This window comes from Rhinoderma darwinii, chromosome 2 (genome assembly GCF_050947455.1).
Source record: "Rhinoderma darwinii isolate aRhiDar2 chromosome 2, aRhiDar2.hap1, whole genome shotgun sequence".
Taxonomy (NCBI): Eukaryota; Metazoa; Chordata; class Amphibia; order Anura; family Rhinodermatidae; genus Rhinoderma; species Rhinoderma darwinii.
In genome coordinates, this window is record NC_134688.1 from 202460369 (window position 1) to 202483880 (window position 23512).

The 23512-nt window shown below is 41.5% G+C and overlaps 1 protein-coding gene across 1 annotated transcript in view; it reads right to left on the reverse strand.

The window, feature by feature from the left end:
* Window positions 1–23512, reverse strand: part of DMD (dystrophin) — a 2416993-nt gene that overhangs the window by 1856398 nt on the left and 537083 nt on the right. Inside the window, exon 4 of the mRNA XM_075852742.1 lies at window positions 3881–3958. Within this exon, the coding sequence (XP_075708857.1) occupies window positions 3881–3958 (78 nt within the window). The remainder of the gene's footprint in view (window positions 1–3880; window positions 3959–23512) is intronic.

Below are 23512 nucleotides of genomic sequence, written 5' to 3' on the forward strand. Positions count from 1 at the left end.
AACAAGTACAACCTGTCTTATTGATAGTTGAGCCTTAAAAATGTGCAATATGTTCATTTTCCTATTTGAGTTAGTCACATAGGTAGTTCTTTATGGCATCGCGTGCAAAGTGCCTACTTCAAATGTTCCCTGTATGGTAAAATTGCGAGTGACAGTGTGACTATGGCAACAAATTTCAACTATGTTGGAAATTTTGTAATATTTCACTTGCAACTTTTCTCCTGAAATGGAACTATTTTATACACATTTCATCTTAGTGTCATTTAACTGAATAGAGCAGAGCTGCATTACCAGACACAGCCCTTGACCATGTGAATGCCAATCCCTTTAAAAGTAAAAAAATTATACAGAATATTTACTGAATATTTGTTTTATACATCGTAAGCATGCTAAACAATGCTAAACAAAAAATAAAAACATTAATAATGGTTTTATGTTTTCTCTTGAACCAAAGAAACAAATGTACCTCGATATATATATATATATATATATATATATATATATATATATATATATATATATATATATATATATATATATATATATATATATATATATATAATACAACCATTTTGGCCTTCACATGTAACCAGTGAGCAATTATTTTTCCAAATCTAGATTTTTGACACGATAATTCAGGATAGTTTAGCATTTCCATAAGGTCACGAGGATTTATGAATACATTTTGTGCAATGCAAGCTTAAAATAAGTTCTTTAGAAACTGATAAATCAATAGACGATATTACTTAGACACATCTACAGCAGTGTCTCAGTAAAGTTCCCAAGTAGTGCAATACATCAAACTACTGAGCATTCATCTTTCATATGCTATCCTAGGAAATAGCAACATTTCTTAGTGAATAATCTCATTCATTTGAATTTATTCTTGAGGTGAAAGTTGATAGAAGTAAAAAAACTGGCTGAATATTTTACAAGGTTATTTATTATTTTACAAAATATTAAGTTTACTGTATAATAAAAGTGATGACTTATTTACCCCATTGACTTTAGAAGCCTGCTGAAACACAGCATAAATGCAATACTATGGAAACGCAATGTGCTTTCTCACTTGAATCTCAATGGTAATATTGTATATCAGCCAAGAAGTTTTACTCAAATTTCAGCGAGATGTTATTGTCTTTCAAATTATTGAAATATACATTAAAGTTTTGAGAGCTAAGTGCCCCTTTATCTAGCATTAAAATGACTGCAAACACAATTTTTTCACAGAGGGATTTCTATTTTCTTTTTGCATTTTCTCATATTTTCTGGAGATGAAAAAGGTGTTTACAAGTTAAAGACGGCTCACCAATGTCAATACAGATTTCCTACAGGCAAATTGAAACTCAGCTTTATCTCCTTGTTGATGTGATTATATCACTTTAGACTCCTTGTTTTTCAATTTATAAAATGCTTGAACTATAAATTCTACTGAATGTAAAAAAAAATACTATGCATTAATAAAGATCTCCAGTCATCGTAAAAATATTTTTAATAGTACTTAACACATACACCTTGGTACAATGGGAAGTCGTTTTTTAAGGCTGGTTTCACATGGTGATAATACAGCCGCCAGCTCCAGGACCACAATGTAAAACCTGTAACAAAGCGTCCCATTTACCATGTATAATAATAGTGTCGTCTTAGGTAACAGAGGGGCCTTTAGGGACACTGAGACCCTATGGCTATACCCCTAACAGACACATTTTAGGCCACATTACAAGAAACAACCCACTTTCCTACAGTTGTTAAATCATTTTAGGGTTGTATTGTGCTCTAACTTTAGTTTAGTAGAATCATGGTGGAAGTGGGTGGTGTTGCAGTCTTAAAATTCCGCTGTATTATGGCCACAAGAAACTAATTTCAGAATGTATTATTAATCTATTTTCACCTGCCCGTGTTTGGGCTTATTCTCATATAGCTGTGTCTGGACAGATATGTTGTAGATGGTCTCTATAGCCAGAAATAGAAACGTTGCATGCAACATTTGTTTGTCTGGCTCAGCGGAACGTCCAGCCACAAAATGGATCTCACTGGACACAAATCTAACCCCATAGGCACCTATGGGATTCGTTTTGTCATCAGTTTCCTGGTATTTTTGTACTTTATCAAAGATAAAAAAGGCTGGTGACCCGGACACTTGTGAATGAGCCATTACCTGAAATAGAGCCAAGGATAGAATATAACTTTTTTTTTTTAATGGAGTTTTTACATTTATTTGTTGCAAGTATTATCTGGTAATATTTTGTTCCTTTATGCAGCCACTTGGTGAAAAGAGGGATAACAAGGACATAAACAAAATGTACAGATTTAGGGGCTTGTTTACCAAGTAAAATTTTGCTGCAGTTTTTGTAGCCAAAATTGAGACTGAATTCAAAAAGAGGGGAAGGATATGCCTTTCCTTTATATTTCTTCCCCCGGTAGGATTTTTTTCAAATTCTGGACTACATCTTTACCCCTAGGCTACCACAAATACTTAAATTTATGTTCCAGCTGCTGATGTCCCGTGTAGCTAGAATGTAGTTACTGTACTCTTGTCCCTCTTCAATGGTAGGTCACGCTGTATAGCGCTCTGCCACTATAAATATCAGGCTTACAATGTATCCGAGTAGGTTCAACAAAGTACACATATTTGGCATCGTTATACACAGGAGAGAGGAGGAATTATTTTGTTAAAGAGGCTCTGTCACCAGATTTTGCAACCCCTATATACTAATGCAGCAGATCGGCGCTGCAATGTAGATAAGAGTAACGTTTGTTTTTTTTAAAAAACTAGCATTTTTGGCCAAGTTATGACCATTTTTATATTTATGCAAATGAGGCTTTCTAAAGTACAACTGGGCGTGTATTATGTGCGTACATCTGGGCGTTTTTACTTCTTTTACTAGCTGGGCGTTGTGAATGGGAGTGTATGATGCTGACGAATCAGCATCATCCACTTCTCTTCGTTAACACCCATCTTCTGGCAGTGCACAGACACAGCGTGTTCTCGAGAGATCACGCTGTGACGTCACTCACTTCCTGCCCCAGGTCCTGCATCGTGTCGGACGAGCGAGGACACATCGGCACCAGAGGCTACAGTTGATTCTGCAGCAGCATCGGCGTTTGCAGGTCGATGTAGCTACTTACCTGCAAACGCTGATGCTGCTGCAGAATCAACTGTAGCCTCTGGTGCCGATGTGTTCTCGCTCATCCGACACGATGCAGGACCTGGGGCAGGAAGTGAGTGACGTCACAGCGTGATCTCTCGAGAACACGCTGTGTCTGTGCACTGCCAGAAGCTGGGCGTTGTGAAGAGAAGTGGATGATACTTCTATTCACAACGCCCAGCTAGTAAAAGAAGTAAAAACGCCCAGATGTACATACACAATACACGCCCAGTTGTACTTTAACTTTAAACACGCCCAGTTGTACTTTAGAAAGCCTCATTTGCATAAATATAAAAATGGTCATAACTTGGCCAAAAATGCTCGTTTAAAAAAAAAACAAAAAAACGTTACTCTTATCTACATTGCAGCGCCGATCTGCTGCAATAGGAGATAGGGGTTGCAAAATCTGGTGACAGAGCCTCTTTAAATAAATTTGTCTGGTTCAACGAATAATATTACATTACAAAAGGAAAAAGACGAATGAAATAAGCTTTTTTTTTTCCCCTAATTTTCCCCTATATAACACTTAAGAAATGAAAAGATACTAGTTGTGTTTTGGTACCAAAAAATAGTTCCATCTGTCCCCCAAAAAAGAAAAAGATATATTTTGTCAAAAGTATGAAATTAAAAAAAGAATGCGGCATTCCAAAGGAGAAATTTTACTGTGGACATTCAGGCATGTGAAGGCCTTGGTCTTGAAAGAGTTATGTTTAGACTTAATAATTACTTACTTTGTTTTTTTGCAATATTTGTAGTGCTTTGTTGACATTGTTTAAAGCATGAACCCTTGTGGAGCCTTTTTCTTTTACCTGTAAGAAAGGAGATCATACTGTCAATAATTTATACATGTATAATATATATATTATTCTTGTTTGTATATGAGAATTTAATATTAAGCTTTGCATAATTTCTCAGAATGAAACATTATACGCATGAACCTTTTTCTGTCGTTTCAAAATTTATATTTTAGATATTTGTAGCAGAAATTACTAATAATTTAACCCCTTTAAGGACGTGGCCTAGTTTGGTTCTTAAAGAGGCTCTGTCACCAGATTATAAGTGCCCTATCTCCTACATAATCTGATTGACACTGTAATGTAGATCACAGCAGTCATTTTTATTTTGAAAACTATCATTTTTTAGCAAGTTATGAGCAATTTTAGATTTATGCTAATTTATTTCTTAATAGACAACTGGGTGTGTTTTTACTTTATACCAACTGGGCGTTGTACAGAGAAGTGTATGAGGCTGACCAATCAGTGACCAATCAGCGTCATACACTGCTCATTGTTCCAGCCCAGCTTCTTTCACTGCACAATCACGTCGGGCTGGAACAATGAGAAGTGTATGACGCTGATTGGTCATACACTTCTCTTTACAACGCCCAGTTGGTAAAAAGTAAAAACACGCCCAGTTGTCTATTAACCCCTTTAGGACACAGCCGGTTTTGGCCTTGTGGACACTGATGATTTTTTCAAATCTGACATGTGTCACTTTATGTGGTAATAACTCCAGAATGCTTTTGCCTATCCAAGCGATTCTGAAATTGTTTTCTCGTGACATATTGTTCTTTATGTCAGAAAAAAAATGTGGTCGATAAATTCAATATTTATTTGTGAAAAACGTCAAATTTTAGCAAAAATGTTCTAAAATTTGCATTTTTCTAAATTTAAATGTATTTGCTTGTAAAACAGATAGCAATACCACACAAAATAGTTACTAGTTAACATCCCCCATATGTCTACTTTATGATTGCATCATTTTTTTTCACGTCCTTTTATTTTTCTAAGATGTTACAAGGCTTAGAACTTTAGCAGAAATGTCTCATATTTTCAAGAAAATTTCGATAGGCCATTTTTTCAGGGACCTGTTCAGTTCTGAAGTGGTTTTGAGGGCCTTCTATATTAGAAAGTCCCCATAAATCACCCCATTTTGAAAACTGCACCCCTCAAGGTATTCAAAACAACATTCAGAAAGTATTTTAACCCTTTAGGCGTTTCACAGGAATTAAGGTAATGTAGAGGTGAAATTTACAAATTTCATTTTTTTTGCCGAAATTCATTTGCAATAAAAAAAATAGAAGGTTTTACCAGAGAAATGCAACTCAATATTTATTGCCCAGATTCTTCAGATTTTAGAAATATCCCACATGTGGCCCTAGTGTCCTAATGGACTGAAGCACAGGCCTCAGAAGTAAGAGGAGCACCTAGTGGATTTTGGGACCTCCTTTTTTTAGAAATATATTTTAGGCACCATGTCAGTTTGGAGAGGTCTTGTGGTACTTAAACAGTTGAAACCCCCCAAAAGTGACCCCATTTTTGAAACTACACCCCTCAAGGCATTTTTCTAGGGGTATAGTTAGCATTTTGACCCAACAGTTTTTTTTTTGCAGAATTTAGTGGAATTAGTCTGTGAAGATGAAAATGACCTTTTTTTTCTGTGGAAACATAGAATTTTTTCATTTTTACAAGGGATAAAGGAGAAAAATAACCCCAAAATTTGTAAAACAATTTCTCCCGATTACGGCAATAACCCATATGTGGTCATAAACTGATGTTTGGGCCGACAGCAGGGCTCAGGAGGGAAGGAGCGCCTTTTGGATTTTGGAGCTCAGATTTTGATGGATTGGTTTTCAGTGCCATGTCGGGTTTGCAACGCCCCGGAGGGACCAAAACAGTGGAAACCCCCAAAAAGTGACCCTATTTTGGAAACTAGACCCCTCAAGGAATTTTTCTAGGGGTATAGTGAGCATTTTGACCCCACAGGATCTTTTTTGGAGCTAAGGTGACCAAAAAACAGCGATTTTGGCGCTTTAAATTCTTTATTTCTTACAGTGTTCACCGTGCGCAATAAATTACGTTTTACTTTATTCTGCTGGTCGGTATGATTACGGTGATACTATATGTGTATAGTTTTTATTACGTTTTGCAGAGTTTGCACAATAAAATTACGTTTATATAAAATAATTTATTTTCTGAGACAGCATATTCTGAGCCGTAACTATTTTGGGGTAAATGCGACTTTTTGATCACTTTTTATTCTATATCTTGGGAGGGGTGGTGACCAAAAAATAGCGATGCTGAAATAGTTTTCCGTTTATTTTGTTTGCGGCGTTCACCTTGCGGAAAAAATAACATTATAGGCTCATAGTTTGGGTCGTTACGAACACAGAGATACCAAATATGTGTACTTTTTTTAAAGTTTTCATTTTTTTCCCTATAATAAATGACTTATTATAGGAAAACAAAAACTTTTATTTTTACACTTTTATAAAACATTATTATTAACTTTTTCTTTTACTTTTTACACTATTTTTTTGTTTATTATTTTATTTTTTTACTTTTTACACTTTCTTTTTTTTTTACCTGCAGCTCTGATCGCTGCTAGAATACATTACACTACCTAGGTAGTGTAATGTATTCCAACTGTCAGTGTGGCGTCACAGTCACTCTGACAGTAAGTCTACGAGGACCAGCCAGACTGGTCCTCATAGGCTTCCATACATGGCAGACCCGGAGGCCGTTGCCTGGCCTCTGGATGCCATCACAAGCATCAGCAGCCCCCACAATTGCATGGGGGCTGCTGATGTGCTACAAACCCCCTAAATGTTATACACAACATGCCTCACATCCGGTTGTCGGCGGAAGATATGCGCTGCACTCTCCTTCGATCAGGTGACATCGCATACACCTGTTTTCTACAGTATTTAAGGCTGCCCTGCACCAGACACTGTATACCCCTTGAGGAAGCATACCGCGAAACGCGCGTTGGGGTTTTCCATACGTCCGTCAGGCTCCTAATATACTTCATTATGGGTAAGATACACTTTTTCATTTGGGTTATACTTGCAAACTTTACTAATCATTAGATTGAATGTTGACTGCTTTACATTGCTTACTATAGGATACGACTCAGAAACTTGCACATGCATTACATTGTGTTTCTAATTTGTATTCCTGTACATTTATATCATGTCATGCTCTTTGGTATTCATGTTTGCCCCTGTTCACACATGACAATGGTAATCTTCCTGTATGTTCATACCTGAGTTACTGAGCCTGCCCTTCTGCATTGGAAATTTCACAGAGTCACTCTTTCCAATTGTACCTCTTTTTAAAATTCTTCTGTGTTATGTGTATAATTTATGTAATAAAGGTTTATTTTATCATATGGCTTCTATACTCCCTGTTCTTTCTTGTGTATAAAAAAAACCCTAAATGTGGTGATCACAATCGAGCACCACATTTATCGGGTTAATTGCCAAAATCAGCGGCGATCGGCAACACTGGAGTGTCAGCTGTCGGGGACAGCTCATCTCCCAGTTCCCGATGCACACCTTGTCGCCGACAGTGTGCATTGGGAACGACACAGTGACTTCCTGTCACTCTGACAGGAAACCTATCAGGACCAGCCGAGGGTTGGTCCTGATGGGCTTCCATCCATGGCAGACACGGAAGCCGGTATTTGGCTTCCGTTTGCCATATTAACTATCGGCAAACACCGCGATTTTGGACCGGAGTCTGCCACTATGCTAGAAACCCCTAAAATTCGGCGATTGCAACCGATCACCGCATTTAAGGGGTTATTTCACCTAAATCAGCGTGCAAAGGACCGCTGGCCGGCAAGAGTGGAGTGTCAGCTGTCGACGACAGCTGACCTCCCGGTTCCTGGTGCACACTGTCGATGACAGTGTGCACCGGAAAAAACTCAGTAACTGTACGTCCTCGTGCGGGAAGTAACCTCCCGCAACGACGTACAGTTACTTACTTGTACGGGTAGTGGTAAAGAAACTAATTAGCATAAATCTAAAATTGCTCATAACTTGCTCAAAAATGATTGTTTTTCAAAAAAAAAAACACTGTTGTTATCTACATTACAGCGCCGATTAGATTATGTAGGAGATAGGGCACTTATAATCTGATGACAGAGCCCCTTTAATGACGCAGCAATTTATTTTCATTTTTTTAATCTCCGCATTCTGAAAGCCATAACTTTTTGTATTTTTCATCGACATAGACATATGAGTGTTTGTTTTTTTTGTACCATTAATATACCATTTTGAGGTACATATAATGCATGGAGGAGTGGATAAAAAATTAATTCCGCCACTGTTCTTTTTGGGTTTTCTTTCTATCGCGTTTACTGTGCGGTGTAAACAGAATGATAACTTTATTCTGCGTGTCGTTACGATTACAGCAAAATCAAATTTATATAGCTTTTTCCTGTTTTTCTAATATTGCAAAATAAAACGACTTTTTTTTACAAAATAATTTGTCTTTATGTGGCTGCATTCAAAGACCTATAATCAGGGCAGTATTCAGAAATCATAGGGCCCATGGCAAAATTTTGAATGAGCTACACTCCCACTGAGCGCTATGAGAAATGAAGGTTATTGTGTCACGGGGTAAAAGCATTGTATTCTGCAATTGCATTGTTTTCTGTCACTTTTCTTTCTTTTTTTCAACTTTGTTTTTATTGTTTTGGAAAAAACATGTGTAGAACTAAGTTATAGTACATTTGAGATAAAGAACATACATGTTATACAGTATCCAGCTGACAAGTAAAGTAATATTTTATATACTTCCTTACATGGTAGATCACATCAAAGATTAAATATAACTTATAAAATGTAAATAAACTGTGGTGACAATAGACAAAAATAAATCAATTCTTTTCTTTCAAAAATCTTTTTATTAATTTTCATAACTATAAACAATGTACATCATACAAAGCATGGTGTGCAAATAACAGAGCAAAAACATCTCTATATAAAAGACAATCCAAGGAAAGAAGGCATAAATCTATGACAGAGTGTCCTGATATTATATGCATTTACCATCATATTTAATAGCTTACAGCTTTAAACCAAGACCACATCGCCATAAGCGATATAGTTACACTACATGGACCGTACAACACCTTCGAACAAAAAGTAAATAGAAAATAGAGAGGAGATCTTCCCTCCAAGGAAACAAATAAACTCAAACTAGGAGGGAGGAGGAAGGAGGGAGGGGGGTTGCGGTTGGAGAAGGGGGATTATCATGTGGAACAATTCTCTATGTATTCATGTACCAGAATTTGTGGAGCGATAGAAATGGACATCCTAAATGTGAAAAACTTACTTAACTGTCTCTATAGTAAGATTTTATAATTGTTGTGCATTTTCCATATTTGAATAAAAGAGTCATGCGTTCTAAGTTCCCAATTTGAAAGTTCTTCCAATCTCGCTATCTGATCTACTTTTTGTAACCAGTGCCTAACTGTTGGAGTTTCTGTTGATTTCCACTTGATTGGTATAAGTAGACGTGCTGCTGCTATTAAGATAAGCAGTAATTTATGTTATTTCTTAGGGATGTTAGTAGGTACTAATGCTAGGAGGGCCACCTCGGGAGAAACCGGTATGCTCGTCTGGCATATTTTATTTATATGTTGAAAAATCTGATGCCAAAAAGGCAAAAGTTTCGGGCATTCCCACCAAATATGAAGAAAGATCCAACCTCTTTACCACACCTCCAGCAAATATCTGAAGAAGTGCTATACATTTGTTTTAACCTAAATGGTGTTAAATACCATCTAGAGATTATCTTGTACGCATTTTCCTGAATTTTGATACATCTAGATGTAAATTTAGGAGTCCTAAATATCTTCACAATATCTGCTGAAGAAAATTTGGCATTTAGATCTCTTTCCCACTCTCTTATGAAATATGCCACAACCTCACCCTCCAACCCAGCTATACGTTTACTAAGGTGTGATAATAATTTTGTAGGTGTTCTGGATTGCGACCAAATTTTTCGAACCACGATAGTGGTCTATATATTCCAGTAGCCGGAAGGCAGGGACGTACCAATTTGCAAATAAGACTATATTGGCAAGCATTTAGTGCCTGACAAGACAATTTCTCCCTAGCCTGCTCCAATGACAGTAAAGTATCATCCAAGTCCAATAATTCCCACGGGGAAAGAGTGTTATGTCTAATAGGTGTCACGGTACGAGGTGTGAACCCACTGGGCCGTACCGTGTAGCGGGATGGCAGCTGGCCAAACCGGTAAGTACACAGTTCGATAGTTCAGCGAGAGTACCTGAGGCAATCGTAGGCAGTGGCGAGATGGGCACGTCCAGGACCAGGCGGCCGGAGAGGCGTAGCAGGGCAGCGTAGGCTGTAGCACAGCACGGCAATAGCACTAGGTAGCACGGAAACAGGATACGGGATACAGGAGCAAGGTACACTTGGAGGTTGGAAGACACTGGGAGACCATAAGCAAGATGAACAATGGGAAAACTAACAAAGCTCTGGCAAAGGGCAAGAGGACAGAGCCCTTTTTATAGCCCAGGGCATCCTGGGCCAGATTGCAGGTTATTGCAAAAACACGCGCACTGGCCCTTTAAGGCCGTGCACGCGCGGGCGCGCGCCCCCGCCGGAGACACACAGAATCCGGAAGTGAGTGCCGGCGCCTGCCTGGGGAACGACGCTGCAGGGAGGTAAGCTGTCCATGGCCACGACCGTTGGGGTTAACGGCCGAACGACGGGCCGTGGCCATAGACGTTACAGTATCCCCCCTCTTATGCCCCCTCTTCTTGAGACCAGAGCGAGAGAGAAATTTCCTCACGAGGACAGGAGCATCGATGTTCTCCTCTGGCTCCCAAGACCTCTCTTCTGGACCGAACCCCCTCCAGTCCACCAAATAAAATGTCCTTCTTCCCACCTTCTTGGTAGCCAGAATCTCCTTTACCTCGAAAGTCCCTGATGAGCGGCCAGGAACCACTGTGGAACTAGGAGTCCTGGAGTATTGGTTCAGGACCACAGGTTTTAGCAGGGAGACGTGAAAGGAGTTAGGAATCCTGAGGGTAGGGGGGAGCCGCAGCTTGTAGGATACCGGGTTGATCTGTAGCAGGATTTCGCAGGGACCAAGGAACCTCGGAGCAAATTTGCACGACGGCACCTTCAGCCGGATATTACTAGAAGACAGCCACACTTTAGTCCCTGGAAGGAACTGCGGGGGCACCCGTCTTCTTGCATCTGCCTTTCTCTTCATGCGGTCCACCGCCAAAAGGATAGAAGATCGGGTCTGTTGCCATATCTGTAGAAAGTCCCTGAAGGTGGAATCAGCTGCAGGCACCTGGGACATTGTAGAAACAGGAAGAGGTATACGAGGATGTTGGCCGTAGACGATGAAGAACGGGCTGGAGGTAGTCGACTCACTGGTGTGGTTGTTATAGGAGAACTCTGCCCACGGGAGCAACTGCACCCAATCATCATGGCGCCTGGACACAAAGTGGCGTAGATAGTTCTCCATAATCTGGTTAACTCTCTCGACTTGCCCATTGGACTGGGGATGATAGGCCGAAGAGAAGTCCAATTTCACACCAAGGAGCCCGCAGAGTGCTCTCCAAAACTTTGAGGTGAACTAAACACCTCTGTCCGAGAAAATATGCAGGAGCAAGCCATGCAGACGGAAGATGTGCTGTATAAAGAGGTCAGCCAATCGCGTAGCAGACAGCAGAGCGGTCAACGGAATGAAGTGAGCCATCTTGGAAAATCGATCCACCACCACCCAGATCACACTGCAACTCGTAGAAGAATGAAGATCCGTGACAAAGTCCATAGCGACATGTTGCCACGGGCACAGGCAGTGGTTGGAGCAGACCAGCAGGTCTGGAGTGAGCAACTTTATTTGCTGCACAGACTGTGCAAGAGGAGACAAAGTCCATGACATCGAGGAGACAAAGTCCATGACATCTTTGGGGAGCGTGGGCAACCAGAACTGATGGGTGATTAGATCTTAACTCTTACGAACACACTCGTGACCTGCCAGCTTAGAACTGTGACCCCAGCGAAGAATTTTTCCTCGGTCAACCAGACACTCAAAAGTCCTACCCGGGGGAATGTCTCTAACTTGCAGGGGATTCACAGAGAAGATGCAGGATGGGTCAATGATATTCTGTGGAGATTCCATGGCGTCTTCGGTCTCAAAAGATCTAGACAAGGCATCGGCCCTCACATTCTTGTCGGCGGGACGGTAGTGGAGTTCGAACCGGAACCGAGTAAAGAACAATGACCACCTGACTTGACGAGGATTCAACCGCTGGGCCATCTGTAGGTAGGTCAAATTCTTGTGGTCCGTGAAGATCAGGATAGGATGAACCGCGCCTTCCAGTATGTGTCTCCACTCCTGCAGAGCCAGTTTGATGGCCAGTTACGCTCTGCGGAAGAAAACAGCTTGGAATAGTAGCCACATACCACAGCCTTGCCTTTTGATCCTCTCTGGTGCAGAATGGAGGCAGATGTGAAGGCTTTCTTTAAGGATTCAAATGCAGCTTCAGCCTCCGGAGTCCACATCTTGGCATTCATACCTTTCTTAGTGAGGGTGGAGATAGGGGCTGTCAGAGAAGAGAAGTTGGGGATGAAGAGTCGGTAGAAGTTGGCGAATCCTAAGAAGTGTTGTATGGCCCTTAAGCCTTGGGGGCGTGGCCACTCCAGGACGGCCTTTACCTTCTGGGGGTCCATCTTGAGGCCCTGATCTGAGATAATATAGCCCAAGAAGGATAGAGACCTCTTCTCAAACACACACTTCTCCAACCTGGCGTAAAGGCGATTCTCTCTTAGACGGAGCAACACCTGGCGGACATGACCTTGATGAGTTACCGGATCTGGCAAAAAAATCAGAATGTCATCGAGATACACCACAACACAAACATAAAGGAGATCACGAAAAATGTCATTGACAAATTATTGAAATACTGCGGGAGCGTTACACAGGCCAAAGGGCGTAACTAAGTATTCGTAATGCCCATCACGAGTATTAAAGGCAGTCTTCCATTCGTCACCTTGACGAATCCGAATCAGATTATAGGCCCCCCGCAGGTCCAGTTTAGAAAAAAAATTCGCCCCCCCGTATGCGATCAAACAGTTCAGAAATTAAAGGCAGAGGGTACCTGTTCTTCACCGTGATCTGGTTTATGCCTCGGTAGTCAATGCAAGGTCGTAACGATCCGTCTTTCTTTTTAACAGAGAAGAACCATGTTCCGGCCGGGGAAGAAGATTTACGAATGAAACCCCTCTCCAGGTTCTCCTTAATATAAGCCGACATGGACTGGGTCTCTGGCAAGGAGAGAGGGTACACTCTACCACGACGGGGGGACGATTCCGGAACCAGGTCGATCGGGCAGTCATATGCCCGGTGTGGCGGCAAGGTCTCGGCCTCCTTTTTATTGAAGACATCGCCGAACATTGAGAAACAGGGAGGCAAACCTGCCAACGACTGAAGAGAAGCAAGCTGTGGCGACTGGATGTGACTCAGACAGCGGTCAAGACACTTCGGGCCCCACTAGAGAACCTCTCCAGAGTTCCAATCCAGGACGGGGGCGTGCAGACGAAGCCAAGGCAAACCCAGCAGCACGGGGTTGACGGCCTTGGACAGGACGAACAGGGAGATGAGTTCAGCATGAAGGACTCCCACTTGGAGTCTCAACGGTTTGGTTACGGACACAACTGGGTCCGGTAATGGCAGTCCATCCACTGATGCAACGATCAGCGGTCTTTCAAGCGGGATAGTGGGCAACTGTAGGAGATCCACAAGATCCTGGCAGATGAAGTTGGCTACAGAGCCGGAGTCCAGATATGCGGAGACCTGATGAGGCCTCTCGCCAGCAATGATGGTTACAGGAATGAATAGTTTGGAGGAGAGTTCTTGCTTCAGTGTGTTGACGCTCAGGGTTGTCTCTCCAACCAAACCTATGCGCTGGGGTTCTTTGGCTTGTGAGGGCACAGACGCACAACATGGCCAGCGAGACCGCAATATAAGCAAAGTCCAGAGGTGCACCTGCGCCGTTTCTCCTGAACCGATAATTTTAGTCGGTCAACTTGCATCGGAACCTCGGGCAAAGCAATAGAAGCAGGCAAGAAAGGTTGCTGAAAGTTGGGTGCCAGTCTAGAACGCCGGCGCTCCTGACGAACCTTGTGAGATCTCTCCCTCAGCCTTATGTCAACCCGAGTGGCAAGCAGAATCAAGTCATCCAAAGCGGAAGGCAGGTCTCGAGCAGCCAGTTCATCCTTGATCTCGGGCGACAGGCCATGCCAATAGGATGCCACAAATGCCTCATTGTTCCAGGATAGCTCTCCTGCCATAGTCCGGAACTGAATCGCATACTCGCCCACGGAGGTGTCCTCTTGGCGAAGGTTGAAGATGGCAGTGGCGGCTGATGAGACTCGCACCGGCTCCTCAAAAACGGTTCGGAATATTCGTGCAAACTCCTGGAAGTCTCGGGTCTCGGGTCCCTGACGTTCCCAGATAGGATTAGCCCATGCCAGGGCCTTGCCGGTCAGGAGGGAGATGATGAATGCGATCTTTCCTCCATCTGACGGAAATGCCCGAGAGTGCAGGGTAAAATGAATGTGGCATTGGTTCAGAAACCCCGACAAGCACTGGCGTCTCCATCGAACCGAGAGGGCAATGGCAGCGAGAACCGAGGATCCGTACTGGAACTGCCAGGAGGAGCAACAGGACGGTCGGCTTGAGGAACTTGCATAGAAGCAGGAATAGAAGCAACTAGCGTCCCTTGCTGCTGCGCCATAGAATCCACGGCCACGAGGAGCTGATCCTGCCTAGCTCGGAGATCCAGCAGGTCCGCCTGCATGGCTTGGGAGGGTGTCAAGCCCTTGAATTGGCCAGCGGGGTCCATGGCCAGAGCATACTGTCACGGTACGAGGTGTGAACCCACTGGGCTGCACCGCGTAGCGGGATGGCAGCTGGCCAAACCGGTAAGCACACAGTTCAATAGTTCAGCGAGAGTACCTGAGGCAATCGTAGGCAGTGGCGAGATGGGCACGTCCAGGACCAGGCGGTGGGAAGTCGTCCGGTGAGGTGTAGCAGGGCAGCGTAGGCTGTAGCACAGCACAGCAATAGCACTAGGTAGCACGGAAACAGGATACGGGATACAGGAGCAAGGTACACTGGGAGGCTGGAAGACACTGGGAGACCATAAGCAAGACGAACAACGGGAAAACTAACAACGCTCTGGCAAAGGGCAAGAGGACAGAGCCCTTTTTATAGCCCAGGGCATCCTGGGCCAGATTGCAGGTTTCCTCAAATACGCGCGCACTGGCCCTTTCAGGCCGTGCACGTGCGGGCGCGCGCCCCCTCCGGAGACACACAGAATCCGGAAGTGAGTGCCGGCGCCTGCCTGGGGAACGACGCTGCAGGGAGATAAGCTGTCCATGGCCACGGCTGTCGGGGTTAACGACCGAATGACGGGCCGTGGCCATAGACGTTACAATAGGTAGAGGTAGAGTGTTGTAACCTGGATGAGAAGTTGCGATACAGTCTCGCAACTGAGTAAGTGGGGAGGGATGGGACGAGCATAACGATCTAATCTGTGAATCCTGGCATATTGACATTGTTGTCTGTGGCAGACCTCTGTAGCCCAAAGTCGAGGACCGGTGCACATCATTTTCTAATAACAATTGTCGTAATGATCTCTGCATTAAGTGTTCTTCTATATCAACCCAAGATTTATGTGGTGGGTTGCGAAACCAATCCACTATTCTCCCAAGATGTACTGCTTTATAATATTTGGATAAAGAGGGAAATCCAATTCCTCCCTTGTCGACTGGTAATTGCAATATCTTGTATGAGATTCTTGGTCTGGAACCATCCCAAATATAGTCTGAGCATATCCTACGATATTGGTTAAAAAAGATCTTTGGTAAAGAAATGGGTAGTGCTTGTAACAGATACGTGACTTTTGGTGATATCAAAGAGTTCAACATATTTGTTCTGCCTATCCAAGAAAGAAATGCTGGAGACCAGGTACTTAAGATTGAGGGGATAGTAGACAATAGTTTCTTATAATTTAAAGTATATGGTTGTTTCAAGTTAGTGGAAATGTTCACACCCAGAAAAGTCATGTATTTCCGAAGGCCAAGAAAAAGGAGAGTTCTTCATCAGGGATTTTATCTGTGTTGCAGAGTGTTATATTTAGAGCTTCTGACTTTTACATATTTATCTTGACATCCAGCCCGATTGTGATTGGCTGCAGCCTGATATGAAGGTAACCTGTAATAGTACATGGAGTGCCTATAGCTACATAGTACAGAGGTACAAGGACGATGTCTGCCTCTGTATAGGCTCAATGCTCATGGCGGAGCTGTGTGCAGTAAGAAATTTTTAACAATGACTGACAAATGTTTAGCTTGTGTATAGACACATGTAAAATAAAGCTGTTAACAATAAGGTGTTTTCATGGTTGCACCACGAGAAGTAATTACGGTTTTATTCTTCAATTTTCTGTTTTACTATTACTTCTGTTATTGCCTTTTCTCATTATTCTTTTATTAACTTATTCTAAGGAATTGGAGGGACATTGCAGCGGTTTCATTGTCAGGTGGTTGACCTCAATATCTCACAAGAAGGTCATCTGTTTCTGCAGCCAATCACAATCGGGCTGGATGTCAAGAGAGGGACGCGTCACCATTGCCTTGGTGACGCGTCCCTCTCGACATCCAGTCCGACCTCCCGGGATGACGCGGCAGTCCATGTGACCGCTGCAGCCTTGGATTGGCCTGTGATTGGCTGCAGCGGTCACTTGGACTGAATCGTCATCTCGGGAGGTCGGACTGGAGGAAGAAGCAGGGAGTTATCGGTAAGTAGGAACTTCTATTTTTTTTACACGTTGATGTATATTGTGATCGGTAGTCACTGTCCAGGGTGCTGAAACAGCTACTGCCGATCGTTTAACTCTTTCAGCACCCTGGACAGTGACTATCTCCGCCGGGTTCGGTCAAAACGTGTTCGGCCGAACCCGGTGAAGTTCGGATTCGCTGCGAACCAAACTTTTCCCGATGTTCGGACCGAAACCGGGTTCGGTTGTCCCGGTTCGCTCATCTCTATCCAAGAGGATAGATTTGCATTTGGGATATAAATTTCAAAGATGTGAAGCGTAAAGTCTGAAAGTGAAATATTGATTAATGATTTTTTTGTGGTCAGTAGTTTCCACAATTCAAGAACGTCTTTGATTGTACATGGAATGTTAATTTCCCTGTTCTCAAGTATAGAAATATAATATATAAAGACAGGAATATAAGATGCTTTTACTGAATGTGATTCCATTGAGACTCAATGTCTGGTAGTATTTCCACCAGTGTTTAGACAACAGCATACATCTACAGTAATGTACAAATTATATTTATCAGTCAATTATTAGTAGCAAAACAGCCATTTTTCGACCCATCATGAATATAGTGTCTCTCTCAAGCCTCAGGATTAAGAAAGACCCTATAATTCACGATGAGTGGAAACGTTGTTGTTTTGCTACTGATGTTTGACTAATAAACATAATTTGGACTTTACTCCAGATGTGGGCTGTTGTCTATATACTGGTGGAAATAATACAGGAATCGGGTGAAGTATATCCAATACAGGATGACGTGACACTATCCCATAGACCAGGACTTGTGTTGCTTTACACTTATTTATTTTTTGATTATCCAGTGTCTGGTAGTGTCATTAATCCATAAATATCTAAGTTGATTGAAAATACTTGCTTTATAGTAAAGGACTACCAAGGGGAATCCCAAATCTCCCTTGGTGATAGGTTACAACATATTATCTGCTTGTACACAAGATTTTTTTTATTCTTCCAAATATATGCCCATCTAATTACTTGAAAAATTGAATCGGGATGGGAATCAGTAAATTGTGGAATACATATAATACCTGATTTTGGTAAAATATGTTTTATAATTAATTGTCAGAAAAATCAGAGGAAAGGAAAGCAAGTTGTATACCTAAACTTATCAAGGAATTAATATTCAATTGAAATGGAAATGTAGACATTTGGACCTTTAGCTACATTTAATTTATATTATGAGATATGACTGAAATTATTGATAATTTGCATGACTTCAGGAAGAGATAACACCAGCACATGACATGGCTCCCGAAACCATCACTGACTGTGGAAACTTCACACTGGACCGCGAGCAAGTTGGATTGAGTGCCTCTCCAGTCTTCCTCCAGACTCTGGGACCTGGATTTCCAAATGAAATGCAAGTTTTACTTTCATCTGAAAACAGGACTTTGGACCACTGAGCAACAGTGCTGGTCCACCGTGTTATATCAAGTCCAGAGTCAACGCAGCCGTCTACCAGGAGATTTTAGAGCACTTCATACTTCCCTCTGCTGACAAGCTTTATGGAGATGCTGATTTCATTTTCCAGCAGGACTTGGCACCGGCCCACACTGCCAAAAGTACCAATACCTGGTTTAATAACCACAGGATCACTGCGCTTGATTGGCCAGCAAACTCGCCTGACTTAAACCCCATAGAGAATCTATGGGGTTTTGTGAAGAGGAAGTTGGGAGACACCAGCCCCAACAATGCAGACGAGCTGAAGGCCGCTATCAAAGCAACCTGGGCTTCCATAACACCTCAGCAGTGCCACAGGCTGATCGCCTCCATGCCACGCCGCATTGATGCAGTAATTCATGCAGGAGTCCCGACCAAGTATTGAGGGCATATACTGTGCATACTTTTCAGTAGGCTAACATTTCGGTATTAAAAATAATTTTTTAAATAGTTTTTTTATATCATTTTCAAATTTTCTGAGACACTAAATTTTGGATTTTCATTAACCGTTAACCATAATCATCAACATTAAAAGAAAACACATGCTGTAAATAGATCACTCTGTGTGCAATGAATCTATATAATATATGAGTTTCACTTTCTGAATTGAATTACTGAAATAAATTAACTTTTTGATGATAATAATGTTCATGTGTACACTATACAGTATATAGCGGCATTTAAATAATATAATGAATTTGGTCAGTAAGAATTACTAAAATATTAATTTCATCCACCTAATTAAATTTATATCTTACTTATACTTACTGCCAAAAATTCATCTCATAAATAAATTAGGGACACATTATATAACACTGTATTGTATGTATAATCTATTACACTTATTTCACACATATATTTTTTTATATTTCTGTAATATTTTATGTATTATTAAAAATTAAACTGTTTGGGGAGAGTCCATTTCTGGTAATCATCACCATTTACTCATCTCCATCAGGTCCCTATTCCTGCTGCTATAACGGATAATCAGACAACGGGGAGGTAGCATTTCAATGAGTATCAGGAACAATGTACAATGTTTTTTATTTAGCTGGAGGGTGGGCCTGCAACTGCGCAAACATATTGCACGGACAGCAGGGGGGCCCGGGTGCTTTTAAATGCCAGGACTGATTTTATGTCCCAGTCCGTCCCTGGTAACATGTGCGGGGCCAAAATATTTTGGAAACTTATAATATTCATTTGTAAGGCCATCATGGCCAGGGGATTTATTATTATTAAGGTGTTTTCTAACCAATAAAATTTAACTTTGTGTAAGTGGTGCATTAAGGGAGCCAAGATTTTCCCCAGAATGTTCAGGAAGTGCCAATTTAGTAAAAAAAAAAAAAAGAAGTTAATTACTCTAGGCGCAGGTTGTGGAGTATCTTGGTCATTGTGTAAATTATACAGTGAAACATAATATTCAGCAAAGTCATTTGCAATTTCTTTAGGATTTTGAATCTTGATGTTGTTGGCATTGTAGATCAATGAGATTTTTTGTTTTTGTGTTTCAGCTTTTAATCCACCGGCCAATAAAGCACTAGCTCTGTTAGCTTGCCAATATAATTGTGCTCCCATTCTTCTCATATTATTTTCTATTTTATGCTGATATAATTAATATCGTTTTTATCCTTAAGCTGGTTGTAAATTAAATGAGCAGATATTTATGTTGTTCTTCTAAAGAAAATATCAAAAGCTGGCCATACACATTCGGCCTAAAGTAATTCCTCCCAACTCCCCCATATGGTCAAGTGTGCAGGTGTTTACAATGCGGAGTATTTCTTATAGCATATATCGGTACTTAAGTGTATGTGGCATTTTTAATTTGACAGATTAAAATACAAATATTCCATCGTTATAAATTATGGAATGAAGAAACATAAATAATAATGTTTTGTTACAGATGTGGCAATATCAATTATGTATTGGTTTTTTTTTGTTTTGTTTTATTCAATAATAAAGGACAAAGGAAAATGTAAGTGACAAAATGTTTTTTTTTTATTTATTTTTTACTTGGAATTATTTTTTTCTTAAACCTTTTTGTAATCTTTTTCAACTTTATTTTTATTCCCAATATGAGACTTAAAAATGTGATCCTCTGCTTCTATAATACATTGCAATACTGCAGTATTGCAATGTGTTAGGCCTGTATTATTCATAACACCAATGGGTTGACAAAGCGTGCCACCCTCTCTCTATCTAACCACCAAGTGGTTATACTATTAGGAATGGTGTTATCACAGATTCCGGCTGTTAGAGAAGAGTGTTGGCTGAATAATACAGTCTTCGCCATCAAGTAATGGAGCGCGCACAGCTCCTGTGCCATGGCTAATACTTTGATGTACTATTAATAGCACGTCACAGGGTGGGAAGGCTATGTTAGAAGGCTAATGGATGATTAGAAAACACTTGAAAACCCTTGTGCAATTATGTTAGCACTGCTGTAAACAGTTTTGCTGTTTAGAGGAGCTATAAAACTGACCTTCCTTTGAGCTAGTTGAGAATCTGGAGTATTACATTTGTGGGTTCGATTAAACTCTCAAAATGGCTAGAAAATGGAGCTTTCATGTGAAACTCGACAGTCTATTCTTGTTCTTAGAAATGAAGGCTATTCCATGCGAGAAATTGCCAAGAAACTGAAGATTTCCTACAACGGTGTGTACTACTCCCTTCAGAGGACAGCACACACAGGCTCTAACCAGAGTAGAAAGAGAAGTGGGAGGCCCCGCTGCAAAACTGAGCAACAAGACAAGTACATTAGAGTCTCTAGTTTGAGAAATAGACCCCTCACAGGTCCTCAACTGGCAGCTTCATTAAATAGTACCAGCAAAACGCCAGTGTCAACGTCTACAGTGAAGAGGCGACTCCGGGATGCTGGCCTTCAGGGCAGAGTGGCAAAGAAAAAGCCATATCTGAGACTGGCTAATAAAAGGAAAAGATTAATATGGGCAAAAGCACACAGACATTGGACAGAGGAAGATTGGAAAAAAGTGTTATGGACAGACGAATCCAAGTTTGAGGTGTTTAGATCACACAGAAGAACATTTGTGAGACGCAGAACAACTGAAAAGATGCTGGAAGAGTGCCTGACGCCATCTGTCATGCATGGTGGAGGTAATGTGATGGTCTGGGGTTGCTTTGCTGCTGGTAAAGTGGGAGATTTGTACAAGGTAAAAGGGATTTTGAATAAGTAAGGCTATAACTCCATTTTGCAACGCCATGCCATACCCTGTGGACAGCGCTTGATTGGAGCCAATTTCATCCTACAACAGGACAATGACCCAATGCACACCTCCAAATTATGCAAGAACAATTTAGGGAAGAAGCAGGCAGCTGGTATTCTATCTGTAATGGAGTGGCCAGCGCAGTCACCAGATCTCAACCCCATAGAGCTGTTGTGGGAGCAGCTTGACCGTATGGTACGCAAGAAGTGCCGATCAAGCCAATCCAACTTGTAGGAGGGCCTTCTGGAAGCATGGGGTGAAATTTCTCCCGATTACCTCAGCAAATTAACAGCTAGAATGCCAAAGGTCTGCAATGCTGTAATTGCTGCAAATGGAGCATTCTTTGACGAAAGCAAAGTTTGAAGGAGAAAATTATTATTTCAAATAAAAATCATTAATTCTAACCTTGTCAATGTCTTGACTATATTTTCTAGTCATTTTGCAACTCATTTGATAAATATAAGTGTGAGTTTTCATGGAAAACACAAAATTGTCTGGGTGACCCCAAACTTTTGAACGGTAGTGTATGTCTCCATGGTTACAGACTACAAACCTAACCTGTGTCATACTCAGTTCAGTCTACATTTATAAAAATGTGAGTACTTTTTTTTTTTTTTTAATTGTTGTGGCAATGTATGATTAACCCCTTCCCGATTACCCCACGAAAATTAACGAGCTGCAGCATTAGTCCTTGTACCTGCAGCACATTAATTTACGTGTTCCCTAAAGGAGCAGACAGTGATTCTCCTAGACGAAGGCATTAGCGCCGAAACGCGCGTTGGGGTGGACCTTGGCTGCATTCTTCCTGTTCACTTTCTGTACCAGGGTAGTATGCTATACTGTAAGCATCTAGCCCCATACGTGCTGTATGAGTTGTTTTGTATATTCATAATTGTGCATTCTGTGTTTTTCACAGCAACTGGCTCACAGCTAAATATGAATTTCAGAGCCCGTGACGATTCATGGCTCTTACAACTGGACCAGATATTCAATGAGGACCCTGTTTTAGTTTCAACCAGTGGTGGTAGGGATAGCAGAGAGCTCAGCAATAAATTGAAGCTCCTTTTAAATAAAATAATCAAAATTTGGTGGAATAAGGCCTTCCTCACCAAATATATCTCCCGTGGCATGATACCTAGAGGACTAAGGGTTCAAGTGTTTCCCTCATTTGAAACAGAAAACGATGAATTCAAACACAAATGGGAAAAATTGGCTGATATTTGTTCCATGGGTTTCATGGACCTCTTGGTCCAGTCTAACTCCAACACACTAGTCGAACTGGAGAAGGAGATAGAGGAGTTACAGAGTCCTCTTAAAAAAGATTTCTCTAGTGAGACTATTGCTAAGATCCAAGATGATTTAGACAAGGACTATCTAAAGTGGGAAAAGGACATCTGTACCATTAAATCTGGGAAATTCCAACGGGACTCCCAAGACTATCTTTCCAACAAAGTATATAAGTGGCGCATGAGACAGGGTCGATCCAGATCCAGATCCTTTTCCCACTCGAGATCATCATCAGTCTCATCCCGGATTTCAAGTGATGAGGGCAATAAAGTGAGGGACACCAACACTAATATCATCACTGGAACTAATCAGGGATCCTTTGGCCTAAGACGGCAGTATGATAGAAATGCCAAGCACAAGAACACACGCAACTATCAACAGGACAGGAATCCAGCCAGCAAATTAGAGGTAATAAACCTATCCTCACATATCCTCTCTGATGCCCAATGTGAAGTCCTCAGTAAAGGGTTGACTTTTTCACCCACTAATCATTTCAATTTTTTTACAGCGCTGAAGGATCTCCATTTATTTTCCCGTAAATTGATTCTAAAAAAACTTCACAGTAGGAGTGGTGACAACTTTGTTGCAACTTCTGAAATGGAGAGAGAGGCCCTACAGGCTCTTGAGGAGCTTTTACGTGAACAGACTACTGAGGTAACAGGTCCCTTCCCCACGTCTGTTCTCCCCAGATCCGCGAGGTTCCCCCCTTTGTCTTTGTGCCCCCAAGTT